Source organism: Paramormyrops kingsleyae, chromosome 2, assembly GCF_048594095.1.
Source record: "Paramormyrops kingsleyae isolate MSU_618 chromosome 2, PKINGS_0.4, whole genome shotgun sequence".
NCBI classification, from domain to species: domain Eukaryota; kingdom Metazoa; phylum Chordata; class Actinopteri; order Osteoglossiformes; family Mormyridae; genus Paramormyrops; species Paramormyrops kingsleyae.
Genome location: NC_132798.1, coordinates 38,058,386 through 38,074,075, shown reverse-complemented (window position 1 = coordinate 38,074,075; position 15,690 = coordinate 38,058,386). Strand labels below are relative to the sequence as shown.

Here is a 15,690-nt window from a genome sequence, read left to right as displayed (position 1 = left end):
AGTTTGATGACTGTTTGTTGCATCGTGCTTTGTAGACATTAGTCGTCTTTTTCAACCAGCCAAAGTACTTTTTTTGAAGCATTGACATTAATAACAATTAATAACTAATTAATATTGTATTATTTAATCAAATCATACATAACTTTTTCCTGTCACTGTTAGATATTTTACATTTCTTTTTTGTATGATGTTAGACTGTTTACTTACTAGTTGTAACTAAAATAAAAATTCTTGCAATTCTGAATGCTTTTCAAACGTATTGCGTTAATCAATTAATTAAGTATAAAATATCTCAGAAACTAGAGCCAATCTGGCAAAACTGAAGTCATATTCTTAATCAGCACCATAAACGTAATATGAAACCGTTCAGGCATCGTTGGCACCAAAATCACTGTATTCCAGTGTAATCGATAGCTGCAGCCCTACAGAGATAGTTACAGTTGTGGCCAAAAGTTTACATACACTTGTAAAGAACATTATATCATGGCTCTCTTGAGTTTCCCGTTATTTCTACAACTCTGATTTTTCTCTGATAGAGTGATTGGAACAGATACTTCTTTGTCACAAAAAACATTCATGAAGTTTGGTTCTTTTATGACTTTATTATGGGTAAAGTGAAAAAAGTGATCTCATCTGCTGGGTCAAAAATATACATACAGCAGTGCTAATATTTGGTTACATGTCCCTTAGCCATTTTCACTTCAATTAGGTGCTTTTGGTAGCCATCCACAAGCTTCTGGCAAGCTTCTGGTTGAATCTTTGACCACTCCTCTTGACAGAATTGGTGCAGTTCAGTTAAATTTGATGGCTTTCTGACATGGACTTGTTTCTTCAGCATTGTCCACATGTTTTCAATGGGGTTGTGTTGCCCTTAAGGCAATTAATAATTTAATAAATAAGTTAAATGGTTAAAAAAGAGGTATTCATATGGATTAAAATGTTAAAAAAGTATTTCATGTTTATTTGTAAGTATTATTTAAAAATGTTATGCGGTCAATGTTACTTCCGGTTCGGCGGAGTTAGCTGCCTGTTCCGGTTTCTTGGTAAACAGAGCAGGCGGAATCCATCATGGTATGGTCAGCAATCTGTCGCCATCCACATTAAAGCACTGTCAAGGCAATGCCGTAAGTTTATATATGTGTTTATAAGGATCTTAAGTAGTATATATTTGTATTGTTTGGTTGGGTAAATTCATTTTAGAGCGCTGATTTATGACTTTATTTCGTCTAGCTAGAGCTCAGTTTTTCTAAGAGCATGTTGTGTATGCTTTCAGTTTTCACCATTTGGAGAAGAAATGAAAAAGCAAAAACGTCCCTTGTGGTCCTGGTCTTCTTCAGTGGTTTATCTACGTGTTCATTTAGCAACATAACAGTGAAAAGGCATAATTCAGAGCTTCATTGTGGTCAAAATGGCAGCTAGCAACAGATCTGCTACAAATGCTTCAAGACTTTCATCCTCATCTGCAAGCAGTGCCGCTCGTGCTCGAGCCAAAGCAGAAGTGGCTAAGGTAAGAGCCTCATATGCAAGCAAGGAAGCACGGTTAAAAGTGGAAAAGGTGAAAATCGACACAGAGCTAAAGGTGCTAGAATTACAAAGAGAAGCGGATGCCGCAGTAGCTGAGGCAGAGGTGCTAGAAGGAGCGGAGGCAATACAGGATGGGCGTGAGAGCCGAAAATCAGAATCAGATAGAGTTAAAAGAGAAAGAACAAGTGAATATGTGAAATCTCAAATGAATGTGGATATGCATAATGGCCCTGCTTCAGCCACCCACAATCAAAGTGTTGAAATAGAAGGCACATTCATCACATGGAATCCTACTGAAAATCACGTTTCAGATGCCGAACCTTCACCTGTTAATACTTCTATAGGTGAGACTAAAACAAAAGGTAAACAGGAAAAGAACGCTCTCAACCCATTCTCCAGCACTTTTGTGCCTTACTACAACTCACCTGTAAGCACGTCACAACAAGTAGAGCCACTCGCACAATATATGGCACGTCATGACCTCATTACTTCAGGTCTATACCAATATGATGACAAACCGGAGAATTTTAGAGCGTGGCTCTCTTCATTTACCGGGGCTATATCAGACGTTCACCTCACGCCAACACAGGAGCTCGATTTGATGACAAAATGGTTAGGAAAGGAGTCTAGCAGTCAAATTAAACGCATTCGCTCCGTGTGTGTCAATAACCCTTCAATAGCTTTACAGAAAGCATGGGACAGACTCCATGAGTGCTATGCGGCTCCTGAAATCATAGAAAAATCGCTCTTCCAGAGATTGGAGCGTTTTCCTAAAATGACAGCAAAGGATAATGTGAAGCTGAGGGAACTTGGGGATCTGTTACAGGAGATTCAAGGAGCAAAAGAGGATGGGTATCTGCCCGGTCTTCTCTATCTCGACACGTCACGTGGAATCAGGCCTATTGTGGACAAACTCCCATATGGAATTCAGGAGAAGTGGATGTCACTAGGCTCACAATATAAAGAGGATCATCATGACTGCTTTCCACCTTTCAGTTACTTTTGCAAGTTCATATGCAAAGAAGCTAAAAGACGTAATGATCCAAGCTTTAACCAACAGGACAGCCAAACACAGTTAAAATCAGAAAGACCCAACCTGAGAAACTTTAGCTCCGCTAAACCCATCTATGTAAATAAAACTAATATAACACCCCCCAACAAGGACTTCAACAGGAACTGCCCGCTGCACAATAAGCCCCACCCACTCAATAAATGCAGGACATTCAGGAACAAACTGCTCGATGAAAGAAAGGCCTTCCTCAAGGAGAAAGGAATCTGTTTCAAGTGCTGTGCCTCGGACACTCATCTCGCTAAGGACTGTAGATCCACAGTAAAGTGCTCCGAATGCGAAAGTATGAGCCACGAAACAGTCATGCATCCTGGTCCTCCACCTCAAACCTTCAAGGCTCCTGCTCCCGCACAAGAGGATGGCGGGGAGGGAAAAGACATCTCAGACAGCATTGCAGTGACCACCACATGCACCAAAGTGTGCGGCCCAGGGCAGTGGGGTCGTTCATGTTCAAAAATATGTCTCACGAAGGTGTATCCAGAAGGCCACAAGGACAGTGCGGTCACGGCTTACGTTATACTTGACGATCAGAGCAATCGATCATTAGCCAGGCCAGAGTTCTTTGATCTGTTCAACATTAAACATAAACTAGTCAGCTACGAACTAAGAACATGTTCAGGTCTCGTTGAAACAAGGGGGAAAATGGCTGAAGGCTTTCGCGTTGAGTCTTTAGATGGGTCCGTGGTAATCCCACTCCCTCCTCTCATTGAATGTCAGGACATTCCTAACGACAGAGGCGAGATCCCGACACCAAACGCTGCACTGCTCCAGCCACACCTTCGGTCCATAGCAAAGTACATTCCAGAGTTGGACCATAAGGCAGAAATACTCCTATTGCTAGGGCGAGACGTTCTACGCGCACACAAAGTAAGGGAACAAGTTAATGGCCCTCATCATGCGCCCTTCGCCCAGCGCCTAGATTTAGGGTGGGTCGTAGTCGGGGAGGTGTGTGTAGGTAAGGTCCACAAGCCCACAGTCAACTCATTCAAAACTATTATTCTTGAAAATGGCCGCCCCACAGTTTTTGAACAGTGTGATAACTTCCGACAGCTCAAGGAAACGCCACACATTAGCAGGCTAACTAAGGCTCCAGAGCAAAGTCTGGGAGAATCAGTTTTCAACCGCAGCAAAAACGACAATGAGCCAGCTCCCTCCATAGATGACACACTCTTTTTAGAGATCATGGACGAAAGCATGTACAGAGACGATGACAATTGCTGGGTCGCCCCACTTCCTTTCAAAGAGCCTCGCCGGAAAATGCCTAATAATAGAGAGCTAGCAATAAGACGTTTTTTGTCTCTAAAACGGAGCATGCAAAAGAGACCCCACATGCAGCAGCAATATGTGGAGTTTATGGGAGGGATTTTCTCCAGCGGTCATGCCGAGATAGCGCCCGCACTAAAGCAAGGAGAGGAATGCTGGTATCTCCCCACGTTTGGGGTCTACCACCCTCAAAAACCCGACAAGATCAGGGTAGTTTTTGATTCCAGTGCCCAAGAGGACGGCGTCTCACTCAATAGTGTACTCCTCACTGGCCCCGACTTAAACAATAGTCTCATTGGGGTACTCCTCCGCTTCCGTAAAGAAAGCATTGCTGTCATGGCCGACATACAGCAGATGTTTCACTGCTTCATGGTGTGTGAGGATCACCGGAACTATCTTCGTTTTCTGTGGCACAAGAACAATGATGTTGAAAGGGAGGTCATTGACTTTAGAATGAAGGTCCATGTGTTTGGGAACTCTCCATCTCCCACTGTAGCTGTTTACGGACTGCGCAAGGCTATTGAAGCTGGAGCAAAAGACTATGGGGCTGATACAGTCAAGTTTGTGGAGAGACACTTCTACGTCGATGATGGACTTATTTCTGTGCCTTCTCCAGCCGAAGCGATCGACTTGCTCCAAAGAACGCAAGCTTCACTTGCTGAGTCCAATCTGCGCCTGCATAAGTTTGCTTCTAACTCACCAGCAGTCATGCAAGCCTTCTCTCCAGAAGATTGCGCACCGGTCCTGAAAGATCTTGATCTGAGTGGAGAGGAAACTCAATCACAGCGCAGTCTAGGCCTAATATGGGAAACCGTGACAGACACATTCACGTTTTCAGTGGCCACAACAAACAAGCCATTTACTCGCCGAGGTGTCTTGTCATCTGTTAATAGTGTCTTCGATCCACTAGGCTTATTAGCACCAGTCACCATTCAAGGAAGAGCTCTACTCAGAGAACTCACCTCAGAAAACTCTGATTGGGACACACCACTTCCAAAAGATAAGCAGAGCAAATGGGAAGCTTGGAAGGATTCGCTGCAGGACTTAAAGGAACTCCACGTCCCAAGAACGTACACACCTACCTCTCTCAGTAAGGCAAAGCGCAAAGAGCTCTATGCTTTTTCAGACGCATCGACCAAAGCAATAGGTGCCGTAGCCTACTTGAGAGCTCTGTATCCCAATGACAAAGTTGAAGTAGGGTTTGTAATGGGTAAGGCGAAATTAACTCCTCAGTCAGAGCCCACAATACCAAGGTTGGAGCTGTGCGCCGCCGTCTTGGCTGTAGAGATAGCCGATCTTGTCAGGAATGAGCTGGACATAGAGTTTGACGCCGTGCATTTTCACACAGATAGCAAGGTGGTCTTGGGCTACATCTGCAACGAATCAAAAAGATTCTACACATATGTTCACAACAGAGTGCAGCATATTCGCCAGTCTTCAAGGCCGGAGCAGTGGCACTATGTGCACACCGAGGAAAATCCAGCTGATCACGCTTCATGCTCGCTCACAGCATCTCAACTAACAAAAACAACTTGGTTCACTGGACCCTCCTTCATCCGTCGTTCGCCTCCAGAGGCAAAAAATGAAAACTACAAGTTTGAGTTAGTTGAGCCTGACAAAGACTGTGAAATCAGGCCACAAGTGAGAACTTGCGCCACTCACCTTCAAGTAGTTTCCTGTAAGCGCTTTGAGCGCTTCTCTACCTTCAAGTCTTTGGTCCGTGGAGTCGCCTTCCTCATTCACATGGCTAAATCTTTCAACGGTTCCAATTCAAACCATGGATGCAAGGGGTGGCACATATGTCAGCTTCCTCGTACACCAGATGAAACAGATCAAGCAAAATGTGTCATCCTCCAACAAGTGCAACAGGCCACTTTCACAAAGGAGCTGTCTGCCCTCAACGTCGGCAAATCCATCGCCAAACAAAGCCCTTTGCAGAAGCTAAGCCCAGTCCTGGACAACGGCATCATTTCAGTAGGAGGTCGACTTAAACACTCAGAGCTCGAGAACTCTGAAAAAAACCCTATAATTCTCCCAAAAGACAGTCATGTCTCTCTCCTGCTCACTCGCCACTACCATGAGCAGGTCAAGCACCAGGGTCGTCACCTAACAGAAGGTGCAATAAGGGCTGGAGGTCTGTGGATAGTCGGTGGAAAGAGACTAGTTAATTCAGTTATCCACAAGTGTGTTATTTGTCGCAAACTGCGGGGAAAGCAGGAAGAGCAACTCATGGCAGATCTTCCTCCGGAACGATTGAAAACATGTTCCCCCTTTAGCTACGTTGGCCTTGATGTTTTCGGGCCTTGGACAGTAACTACCAGACGTACCAGAGGTGGACATGCACAAAGTAAGCGTTGGGCAATCATGTTTACCTGCATGAGCTCAAGAGCCACGCACATTGAGGTAATCGAGTCCTTAGACACCAGCAGTTGCGTAAATGCCCTGAGACGCTTCTTTGCTCTGAGAGGCCCTGCCAAAAAACTCATATCGGATCGTGGCACTAATTTCATTGGAGCTTCCAAGGAGTTAGGAATGGACAAAGCACTGCAAATATACCTGAATGATCAAGGTTGCAGTTGGGAATTCAACCCGCCGCATGCGTCCCACATGGGAGGCTCCTGGGAGCGCATGATCGGCATAGCACGGAGAATACTGGACTCAATGCTGCTTCAAAGTAAGGTGCAGCTCACTCATGACGTATTGTGCACACTTATGGCTGAAGTGTCTGCAGTCATAAACGCCAGGCCACTCCTTCCAGTTTTGTCCGATCCTGACAATCCCTTCATTCTCTCTCCCTCTATGCTGCTAACCCAGAAATCGTGCCTTATACCTCCTCCTGGAGATTTCACGGATAAGGACCTTTACACCAAGCAATGGAGACAAGTTCAGGCTCTTGCCAACCAGTTCTGGACACGCTGGAGACGAGAGTATCTGCCTTTATTGCAGCAAAGACAGAAATGGACTGTATCTTGTCGAAACCTGCAAGTTGGTGACCTTGTTTTGCTAAAGGACAAGCAGGTTCCACGGAACAGCTGGCTCAAGAGTAGAGTCACGGCAACTTTCCCTGGAAAGGACAATCGAGTAAGGAAGGTCGAGGTCACAGTAAATGACCAATGCACTCAAAAGACCTTTTTGCGACCAGTTACTGAGGTCATTCTTCTTTTGCCAAAGGACTGATTCCTGCTAAGTTTTGTTGTTGATGGTGACCTCACTGAGGTCAGGCGGGGAATGTGTTGCCCTTAAGGCAATTAATAATTTAATAAATAAGTTAAATGGTTAAAAAAGAGGTATTCATATGGATTAAAATGTTTAAAAAGTATTTCATGTTTATTTGTAAGTATTATTTAAAAATGTTATGCGGTCAATGTTACTTCCGGTTCGGCGGAGTTAGCTGCCTGTTCCGGTTTCTTGGTAAACAGAGCAGGCGGAATCCATCATGGTATGGTCAGCAATCTGTCGCCATCCACATTAAAGCACTGTCAAGGCAATGCCGTAAGTTTATATATGTGTTTATAAGGATCTTAAGTAGTATATATTTGTATTGTTTGGTTGGGTAAATTCATTTTAGAGCGCTGATTTATGACTTTATTTCGTCTAGCTAGAGCTCAGTTTTTCTAAGAGCATGTTGTGTATGCTTTCAGTTTTCACCATTTGGAGAAGAAATGAAAAAGCAAAAACGTCCCTTGTGGTCCTGGTCTTCTTCAGTGGTTTATCTACGTGTTCATTTAGCAACATAACAGGGGTTTAAGTCAGGACTTTGGGGAGGCCATTCTAAAACCCTAATTCTAGCCTGATTTAGCCATTCCTTTACCACTTTTGATGTGTGTTTGGGGTCATTGTCCTGTTGGAACACCCAACTGCGCCCAAGACCAAACCTTCGGGCTGATGATTTTAGATTATTTTGAAGAATTTGAAGGTAATCCTCCATCTTCATTATCCCATTTACTCTCTGTAAAGCACCAGTTCCATTGGCAGCAAAACAGCCCCACAGCATAATACTACCACCACCGTGCTTGTTGGTAGGCATGGTGTTCTTGGGGTTAAAGGCCTCACCTTTTCTCCTCCAAACATATTGCTGGGCATTGTGGCCAAAAAGCTCGATTTTTGTTTCGTCTGACCACAGAACTTTCCTCCAGAAGGTCTTATCTTTGTCCATGTGATCAGCAGCAAACTTCAGTCGAGCCTTAAGGTGCCGCTTTTGGAGCAAGGGCTTCCTTCTTGCATGGCAGCCTCTCAGTCCATGGAGATGCAAAACACGCTTGACTGTGGACAATGACTCCTGTGTTCCAGCAGCTTCTAATTCTTGGCAGATCTGCTTTTTGGTGGTTCTCAGTTGACTCTTCACCCTCCTGACCAATTTTCTCTCAGCAGCAGGTGATAGCTTGCGTTTTCTTCCAGATCGTGACAGTGACAAAACAGTGCCATGCACTTTATACTTACAAACAATTGTTTGCACTGTTGCTCTTGGGACCTGCAGCTGCTTTGAAATGGCTCCAAGTGACTTTCCTGACTTGTTCAAGTCAATAATTCGCTTTTTAAGATCCATGCTGAGCTCCTTTGACTTTCCCATTGTAGCGTTTGTGGGCGTTTGTATCCAATGAGCCCTACTTAAATGGCCTCAGAGAAGTCACTAGCTGAAGTCACTCATAATCACTCACAAGAAGTTAAGAGGCCATGCTATGAAGCTCATTTCACTGACACAATTTTCTAAGTCACCAAAATTGCTAATTCATGTTGCTGTATGTATATTTTTGACGCAGCAGATGTGATCACTTTTTTCTGTTAAGCCATAAAAGAACCAAACTTCATGAATGTTTTTTGTGACAAATAAGTATCTGTTCCAATCACTCTATCAGAGAAAAATCAGAGTTGTAGAAATAACGGGAAACTCAAGAGAGCCATGATATTATGTTCTTTACAAGTGTATGTAAACTTTTGGCCACAACTGTATGTTTTTTGTTTTTGTGGAAGGATATCAACAAATTTGTCCACATCTGTAAGTGCCTTATATGTAAGTAGGAGAACTTTGAAGTCAGTCCTAAACCTAACAGGAAGCCAGTGGAGGAAACCAAGAGCAGGGGCTATGTATTAAAACTTCCTGCTTCTGGTAACAATTCAAGCTGCTGCATTTTCAAAATGGTGCAAGGTATTTAATGTGTAGTGTGTGCTCCCAGATAACAGAACATTACAGTAGTCTAACCTACTGAATACAAAGGCATGTATCAATTTCTGTGTCTTGAATAGTAAGGAATGGTCGTAGTTTGGCAATATTACGTGACTTTAGGAACCATGCGTTCAATACTGCATCTACATGTGATTTGAATGAGAGGTCTGTATCTAAGATGACATGTTGGTTACGGGCTGAGCTGTTGATGGAAAAGTATTATTTTAATTGCACTTTAGACATACATTCATGTCACACCACTCTTTCACATAGGGCATTGGAGGGTGGGGGGAGCTGTGCAGGTCCTGGGTCGGCTGCTTTGGCAGCCCACAGCTGGATAGCACGACTCCCTTCCCCTCTATTTTAACTCCACTTTAGACATTGAGGGCCTGTGGGGGCTGGGGGGGGGAGGCCCGCAGCACTGGCTGGGGTATCCATCCCCCACTTGAGTCCCCCCACATTTGAAATGCACCCTAGCTCCACACACACGCCCATTCCCACTGATCAAGGGGGGTGGTGGGCGGACCGGGGGAGTTGGGGGATGGGGGGGGCGGAGGGTGCTGGCTGGCGGGCCCGGGTGCGGGACGGCGGCGTCCGCGGGGGGCTGCCGGCCTTCGGCGGGGTGCCACTAGCCTGCGACCTGGGGGGTGGGGGAACATCCTCTGGAGCCAACCACTGGACAATTCCAGGGCATCTGCTGTTGGGCCTTGAGATGAGTGTGTGCGTGTGGGCGTGCGTGTCTATGTGTGTATCTGGTGAGTGTGTGCGTGTCTGTGTGTGTATCTGGTGAGGGTGTGCATGTGGGCGTGCGTGTCTGTGTGTGTATCTGGTGACTATGCATGCTCTGTTTGTCTGCATGTATGGCCTGGGACGGGGGAGCACGTCGGGGTTGGGGTGGTGCGGGTGTGGTGGGGTGCGAGTGTTTGGTGAATGTGGGTATCTGGGTATGAACGGCTCATCGGCGCAGATGAGGCCCCAGACATCTCCATGGGTTGGGGCGGGGGGGCGGTGGTGCCCCCTGGGTGTTGGCGCCGTGTGTCCGGGCGTGCCTTGCCTGGCGCCCGCTGCCCTGCGGCACTGTCGACTATCGCCGCACGCCCCCCTGCCGGCCCGCATCCACCTACACCACACATAGGTAATGGGGGGTGATCAGCTATTCACCCCCCATCTCTTCTAATTACACATTAGACGCCACACCTAGACATCACACCGCACCACACAGAGGGAAGGGGGGGCGATTAGCCACTCATCCCCCCCTCATTATCTTAACTGCATTTTAGACAATACATCCACGTCACACCACTCCTCCACATTGGGCTTTGGAGGGCGAGGGGAGCTGGGTAGGTCCTGGGTCGGCTGCTTCTGCAACCCGCAGCTGGACTGCACAGCTCCCTTCCCCTCTATTTTAACTCCACTTTAGACACTTACAGTAGGGCTTGGGGGGGCCGGTGGGTGTCTTTTCCCCATATGCTCCCCCATATCTGAACGACACCTTAGTTCACACACATGTACACCATCAATGATCAAGGTGGGTGGGGGGCGGATGGGGTGAGGGGTCCTGGGTGTAGCGGGGGTGGCGGGCACCGGCGGGTGGGCTCGGGGGGGGTCGGCTGCATCTGTGGGGTGCTGTCGGTCTCCGGCGGGGTGCCCGCTCGCCTGCGATCTGGGGGGGGTGGGGAACATACTCTGGGCTGTCCACTGGGCAAGTCCAGGGCATCTGCGGCCAGACCTCAAAGATGAGCAGGTGTGACTGGGAGTGTGTGTCTGAGTGTGTGTATGAGTGCATGCATGGATCTGTGTGTCTGCATGTTGTCCTGGTACGGGGAGCATGTGGATGATGGGGCATTGTGGGGGCGGCAGTGAGGGGACTTGGGAGAGGGAGGATGCGGGGGCTGGGGAGGGAGGGTTGGGATCTGGGCTTGGGGGAAGGGGGGTCGGGGTAGCCAGGGGCGGGTGTGCTTGGTGGCTCTCGGGGCATCACCCTGGTCCCCCGGGTGGGGTTCTTGGGGGGGGGACGGGTCTCCCTGGGGCTGGCGGGGCCCCCGTGGGGTGTGCGGGTGGTCCGGGCTCTGTCCATGCCTGCGTGGCCGGCGCCCGGTGCCTCCCCCCCTGCCTTCCTTGGGTGGGCGTGCAGCCATCCGGTGGCGGGGGGCCCGGGTACCTGGCCGCTGTGGGGCGGCTGGATCCATGACCCGTCGGGGCTCTCCCGGCCATCTGGGGGCCCCGGGGCGGTGTTGTTGTGGCCTCGCTCACTCACTGGGAATCACTCCATGTTAACCTGCACACTCATACATACACTCACAACACACAAACATACACATATGCGTACACACACACACATACACTTACATATGCACACGCACACACATACACACACTTTCATATCAACACACATACACTTAGAATGCACAAACACATACAGTAGACATGCACGCACACACACACACACACACAAGAGAGCCTAGGGCTCTCTTCCCCTATTTTATCCCTCTTTCTCCTTGTCTGGGTGTGTGTGTGTGTGAGAGTATGTGCGAAAGTTGGTGCGTGGCTTCAACTCCCTCCTCTCAGGTGCAGATACGGGTACGACGAAATTTAGACAGTGTTCCTGGTGGTCTGCTTATGCATATATATTTATTTTCTTTCGTTGGTATTAACGTATTTAATTCCAGAAGCAGATACTGGCACAAGCACATTCCCATGTCATAATGGTACCACTGGTTTCTTTGTGTGTATACTGTTTGTGTGTGTCCCTGGATATTATCTTTCAGATACAGCAGCTGGTGTGATGATACGGTGTAAAGCAGCAAGATGCAGAAGCTGTCCTCTTATTACTCTGGAAAGAAAGGTGATTTAAGCAATTTTGAGCGTGGCATGGTTGTTGGTGCCAGACGGGCCGGTCTGAGTATTTCACAATCTGCTCAGTTACTGGGATTTTCACGCACAACCATTTCTAGGGTTTACAAAGAATGGTATGCAAAGGGAAAAATATCCAGTATGCGGCAGTCCTGTGGGCGAAAATGCCTTGTTGATGCTAGAGGTCAGAGGAGAATGGGCCGACTGATTCAAGCTGATAGAAGAGCAACTTTGACTGAAATAACCACTCGTTACAACCGAGGTATGCAGCAAAGCATTTGTGAAGCCACAACACCCACAACCTTGAGGCGGATGGGCTACAACAGCAGAAGACCCCACTGGGTACCACTCATCTCCACTACAAATAGGAAAAAGAGGCTACAATTTGCACGAGCTCACCAAAATTGGACAGTTGAAGACTGGAAAAATGTTGCCTGGTCTGATGAGTCTCGATTTCTGTTGAGACATTCAAATGGTAGAGTCAGAATTTGGCGTAAACAGAATGAGAACATGGATCCATCATGCCTTGTTACTACTGTGCAGGCTGGTGGTGGAGGTGTAATGGTGTGGGGGATGTTTTCTTGGCACACTTTAGGCCCCTTAGTGCCGATTGGGCATCGTTTAAATGCCACGGCCTACCTGAGCATTGTTTCTGACCATGTCCATCCCTTTATGACCACCATGTACCCATCCTCTGATGGCTACTTCCAGCAGGATAATGCACCATGTCACAAAGCTCGAATCATTTCAAATTGGTTTCTTGAACATGACAATGAGTTCACTGTACTAAAATGGCCCCCACAGTCACCAGATCTCAACCCAATAGAGCATCTTTGGGATGTGGTGGAACAGGAGCTTTGTGCCCTAGATGTGCATCCCACAAATCTCCATCAACTGCAAGATGCTATCCTATCAATATGGACCAACATTTCTAAAGAATGCTTTCAGCACCTTGTTGAATCAATGCCACATAGAATTAAGGCAGTTCTGAAGGCGAAAGGGGGTCAAACACCGTATTAGTATGGTGTTCCTAATAATCCTTTAGGTAAGTGTATGTTTTCTCAGCATTTACTGATAAAAAGTTTTCATACAAGCATGCAACGTGGGTTTGTTTTGTGTCAGTAAAAATATGGCGCAAGGCAGTTACAGTGCTCTGTAGTTTTTTCAGCCTTTTAAGAGGACTAAGTCTGGTGTGGTTGTACAGTATTTTGGTTTTTAGTCTTCATGACCATCACCCACTATTTCATAGTGAATGCCAGGTAAGTTAACTTTTAGCTCAATGCATGATGTTGGAACTTTAGAATGGGGGAAATGCCTGAGATAAATTTAGCTGAATTAATATATCACAGTATATGCCACTTGTAATTGAAAGATTGCTGGGTCAAAATCCCCGAACAGCAAAGTACCATTGAGTAGTACTCTGAGTAAGGTATTGCTCCCTGGGTGCTGAATTAACTTCCCCCTGCTAGTAACAGTCTCCCAGATGAAAGCATGCAAGCATGTAATGTGGGTTTGTTTTGTGTCAGTAAAAACATGGCACAAGGCTGTAACAGTTCTTGGAATGGGAGAAATGTCATGGTTTGTCTCTCTAACTTGCTAATAGCTTTTAATAATGTAAACTGAAGCTTTCATTGTTACCTACTCTTTTAAAAACGCTACACATTGTCAGTGGTGTAACGGAGCTAGCACTTTTTTTGCTAGTTGAATGCCCGTTTGCCAAGAATGAATTCCATGCAAGTTAGACCAGTTTCTTTCCTCCTTCTGTATGAGTTTTCTAGCGTAACGATGGTGTAACCGCATTATTTCTATTTGTCTGAAATTCAGTAAATAGTTGAACTCTTAGGAGATTATTTGGTTTTCATATGTTTACATAGGTATTGGCTATGCTATTATTTTAATATTTATGCAGACAAAAAATACATAGTGCTGCTAATTGTATTTGTGGTTTTCAATACAGAACTTGGTGAAATGATTGAAGTTAGTGTATCCATACTTTTGAAAATTTTTCACATTTCACATTTTAATAATACTGTGATAATACTGATAACGATGATATTTTTTCTGATATTAAAGTTTCATACCGTTTCATCTCTAAATTGTACTTTTGCATTCTTCCTTTAATTGATCAGAGGCCAATTTTTGAATAGGCGAGTTATAAATTTCAAGTTGAAAAAGATGGGATACTTTGATTGTTAAGCGATTTCTCAAGCGGTCATGTTGGGGGAACATCACATAGTCAGTGGCCCCCAGGTAATTTGAGTTTTTGCCTAGTTACCCATTTTTCCGACTGGCTACCCAGTCACGTTTGAGAACCACTGAGCTACAGAATGTTCCCGGGAAGTTTGCAAAAAAGATCCACAAAATACGTTTAGCAGCAGATGCCTGTTGTAAAGATGGCTGCTGTAGCCTCCTTTTCCACCGTCTGCTGCCACCTATAGTACTGCTGCTTCAATTTTAGGGTGATTTGTGTATTAGGTGTAGATTTTCATCCATATAATGTTTTTGTGAAGTGGTATTAAGATCTATCAAAGATCAAATACAATACACAGAGTAACAGGCACTTGTAGGGGGTAGCGGGGCGCAGGTACCTGAGCACCTAGTACTTTGTAGAGTAATCAAATGAAAGAGAGTTCTCTTATTAACAAGATCAAGCTTCTTCTGCAGTCAACCTTCACTTTGCTGCCACTAATTGGTGAGGCTTCAGTTTTGGTGCAATTTCTCTTAAAATCTGAACAGGTCCAGATCTTCCCCCAAACACTGTGCCTTCAAAGGTTTAAAAATCTGTTGAATTTTGTATTTAGCTATCACAGTAACAGGATCAAGTGTCTGAAGCTGCCAGTTTCTTTGCTATCACTGTATGGTGCTGCACTAACTTTGGTACAATTTTGGTCACTTCCAGATCTTCACCCAAACAATGTATTTGCAAAGTTCAAAAAAAGATTTGTTAAACAGTTTTTGAGTTCTCGTGTTAACAGGAATGTATCTGTGGTGGTGAACCAGTTCCAAAACCATATGTATTACCTGTCCAAGGAATACAATGATGAGTGACATAATGATAATAAAATATTATTATAATAATATTTATTTTTATATTTTTAGCTACAACAACAAAACAGCCCTCATTCAATAGCTGTTCGTTACCATTAGTGGTCGTCAGCATGGAAATCAGTAATCTTGTCAATTGAGCCCAGCATCTGTGAGACCAAATAAAGAGTATCGGCTCCATTCAGCAACTGCCTGAGGAAGAATACCAAACACAATAGCTGATGTAAGGAGCTTGAACTTACTGATATTTTCACATTTAGAGAAGATATAAACTGACAGGTTTAGGATCAGATAAAGAAATTTAAATAATAACAGAATCAGCAGAAAAAACATAATTGGAAAAAACAAGGTACTCATGGACCAACTGGTACTCACTTGATGGAATTTTCTGCATTGCTGGCAGCTTTGTTGAGATACTCTGATGCTAACATGGATTTTTGCTTTATAGTTTTCAAGGCAACAGTCTCTTTGGCTTGAAGCCTCTCATTTTCACATCGGAATCCTTCTAGTTGACCCTGCAAAATGAAACTATTTTGACTTTAACACTTATAGAGCTTTATGGTCTTAAAACAGCATAACAAGTATTAAAATCTGTAATTTAGAACACATTTACCCTATTTTCACACAACTTTATAATTATCTCTGTCTTGCCATTTTCCCCCATTGTCATGGCAAGCAAAAACAAGGCAGATCCTGGCCAAAAAGGGACAAGGCAAGCTGGGTTTTCCCCCCCATAACAATAAAACTAGTTTTTTCATTATAAGGTAGTAAC

General features: G+C 45.2%; 1 protein-coding gene across 5 annotated transcripts in view; it reads right to left on the bottom strand.

Annotated features, from left to right (window-relative positions):
• The window catches only part of entr1 (endosome associated trafficking regulator 1), a 190,872-nt gene that overhangs the window by 98,264 nt on the left and 76,918 nt on the right, over window positions 1-15,690 (bottom strand). For 2 of the 5 annotated variants that reach the window (XM_072709102.1, XM_072709103.1), the window contains exons 7-8: window positions 15,294-15,433; window positions 15,015-15,110 (exon numbers count right to left, since the gene is read on the bottom strand). In XM_072709102.1, the coding sequence (XP_072565203.1) occupies window positions 15,017-15,110; window positions 15,294-15,433 (234 nt within the window). In that variant the 3' untranslated portion in view covers window positions 15,015-15,016. Of the gene's footprint in view, window positions 1-12,272; window positions 12,330-14,937; window positions 15,111-15,293; window positions 15,447-15,690 lie in introns of those variants that run through there. The other 3 variants (XR_011989322.1, XR_011989324.1, XM_072709101.1) reach the window with 3 other exon arrangements.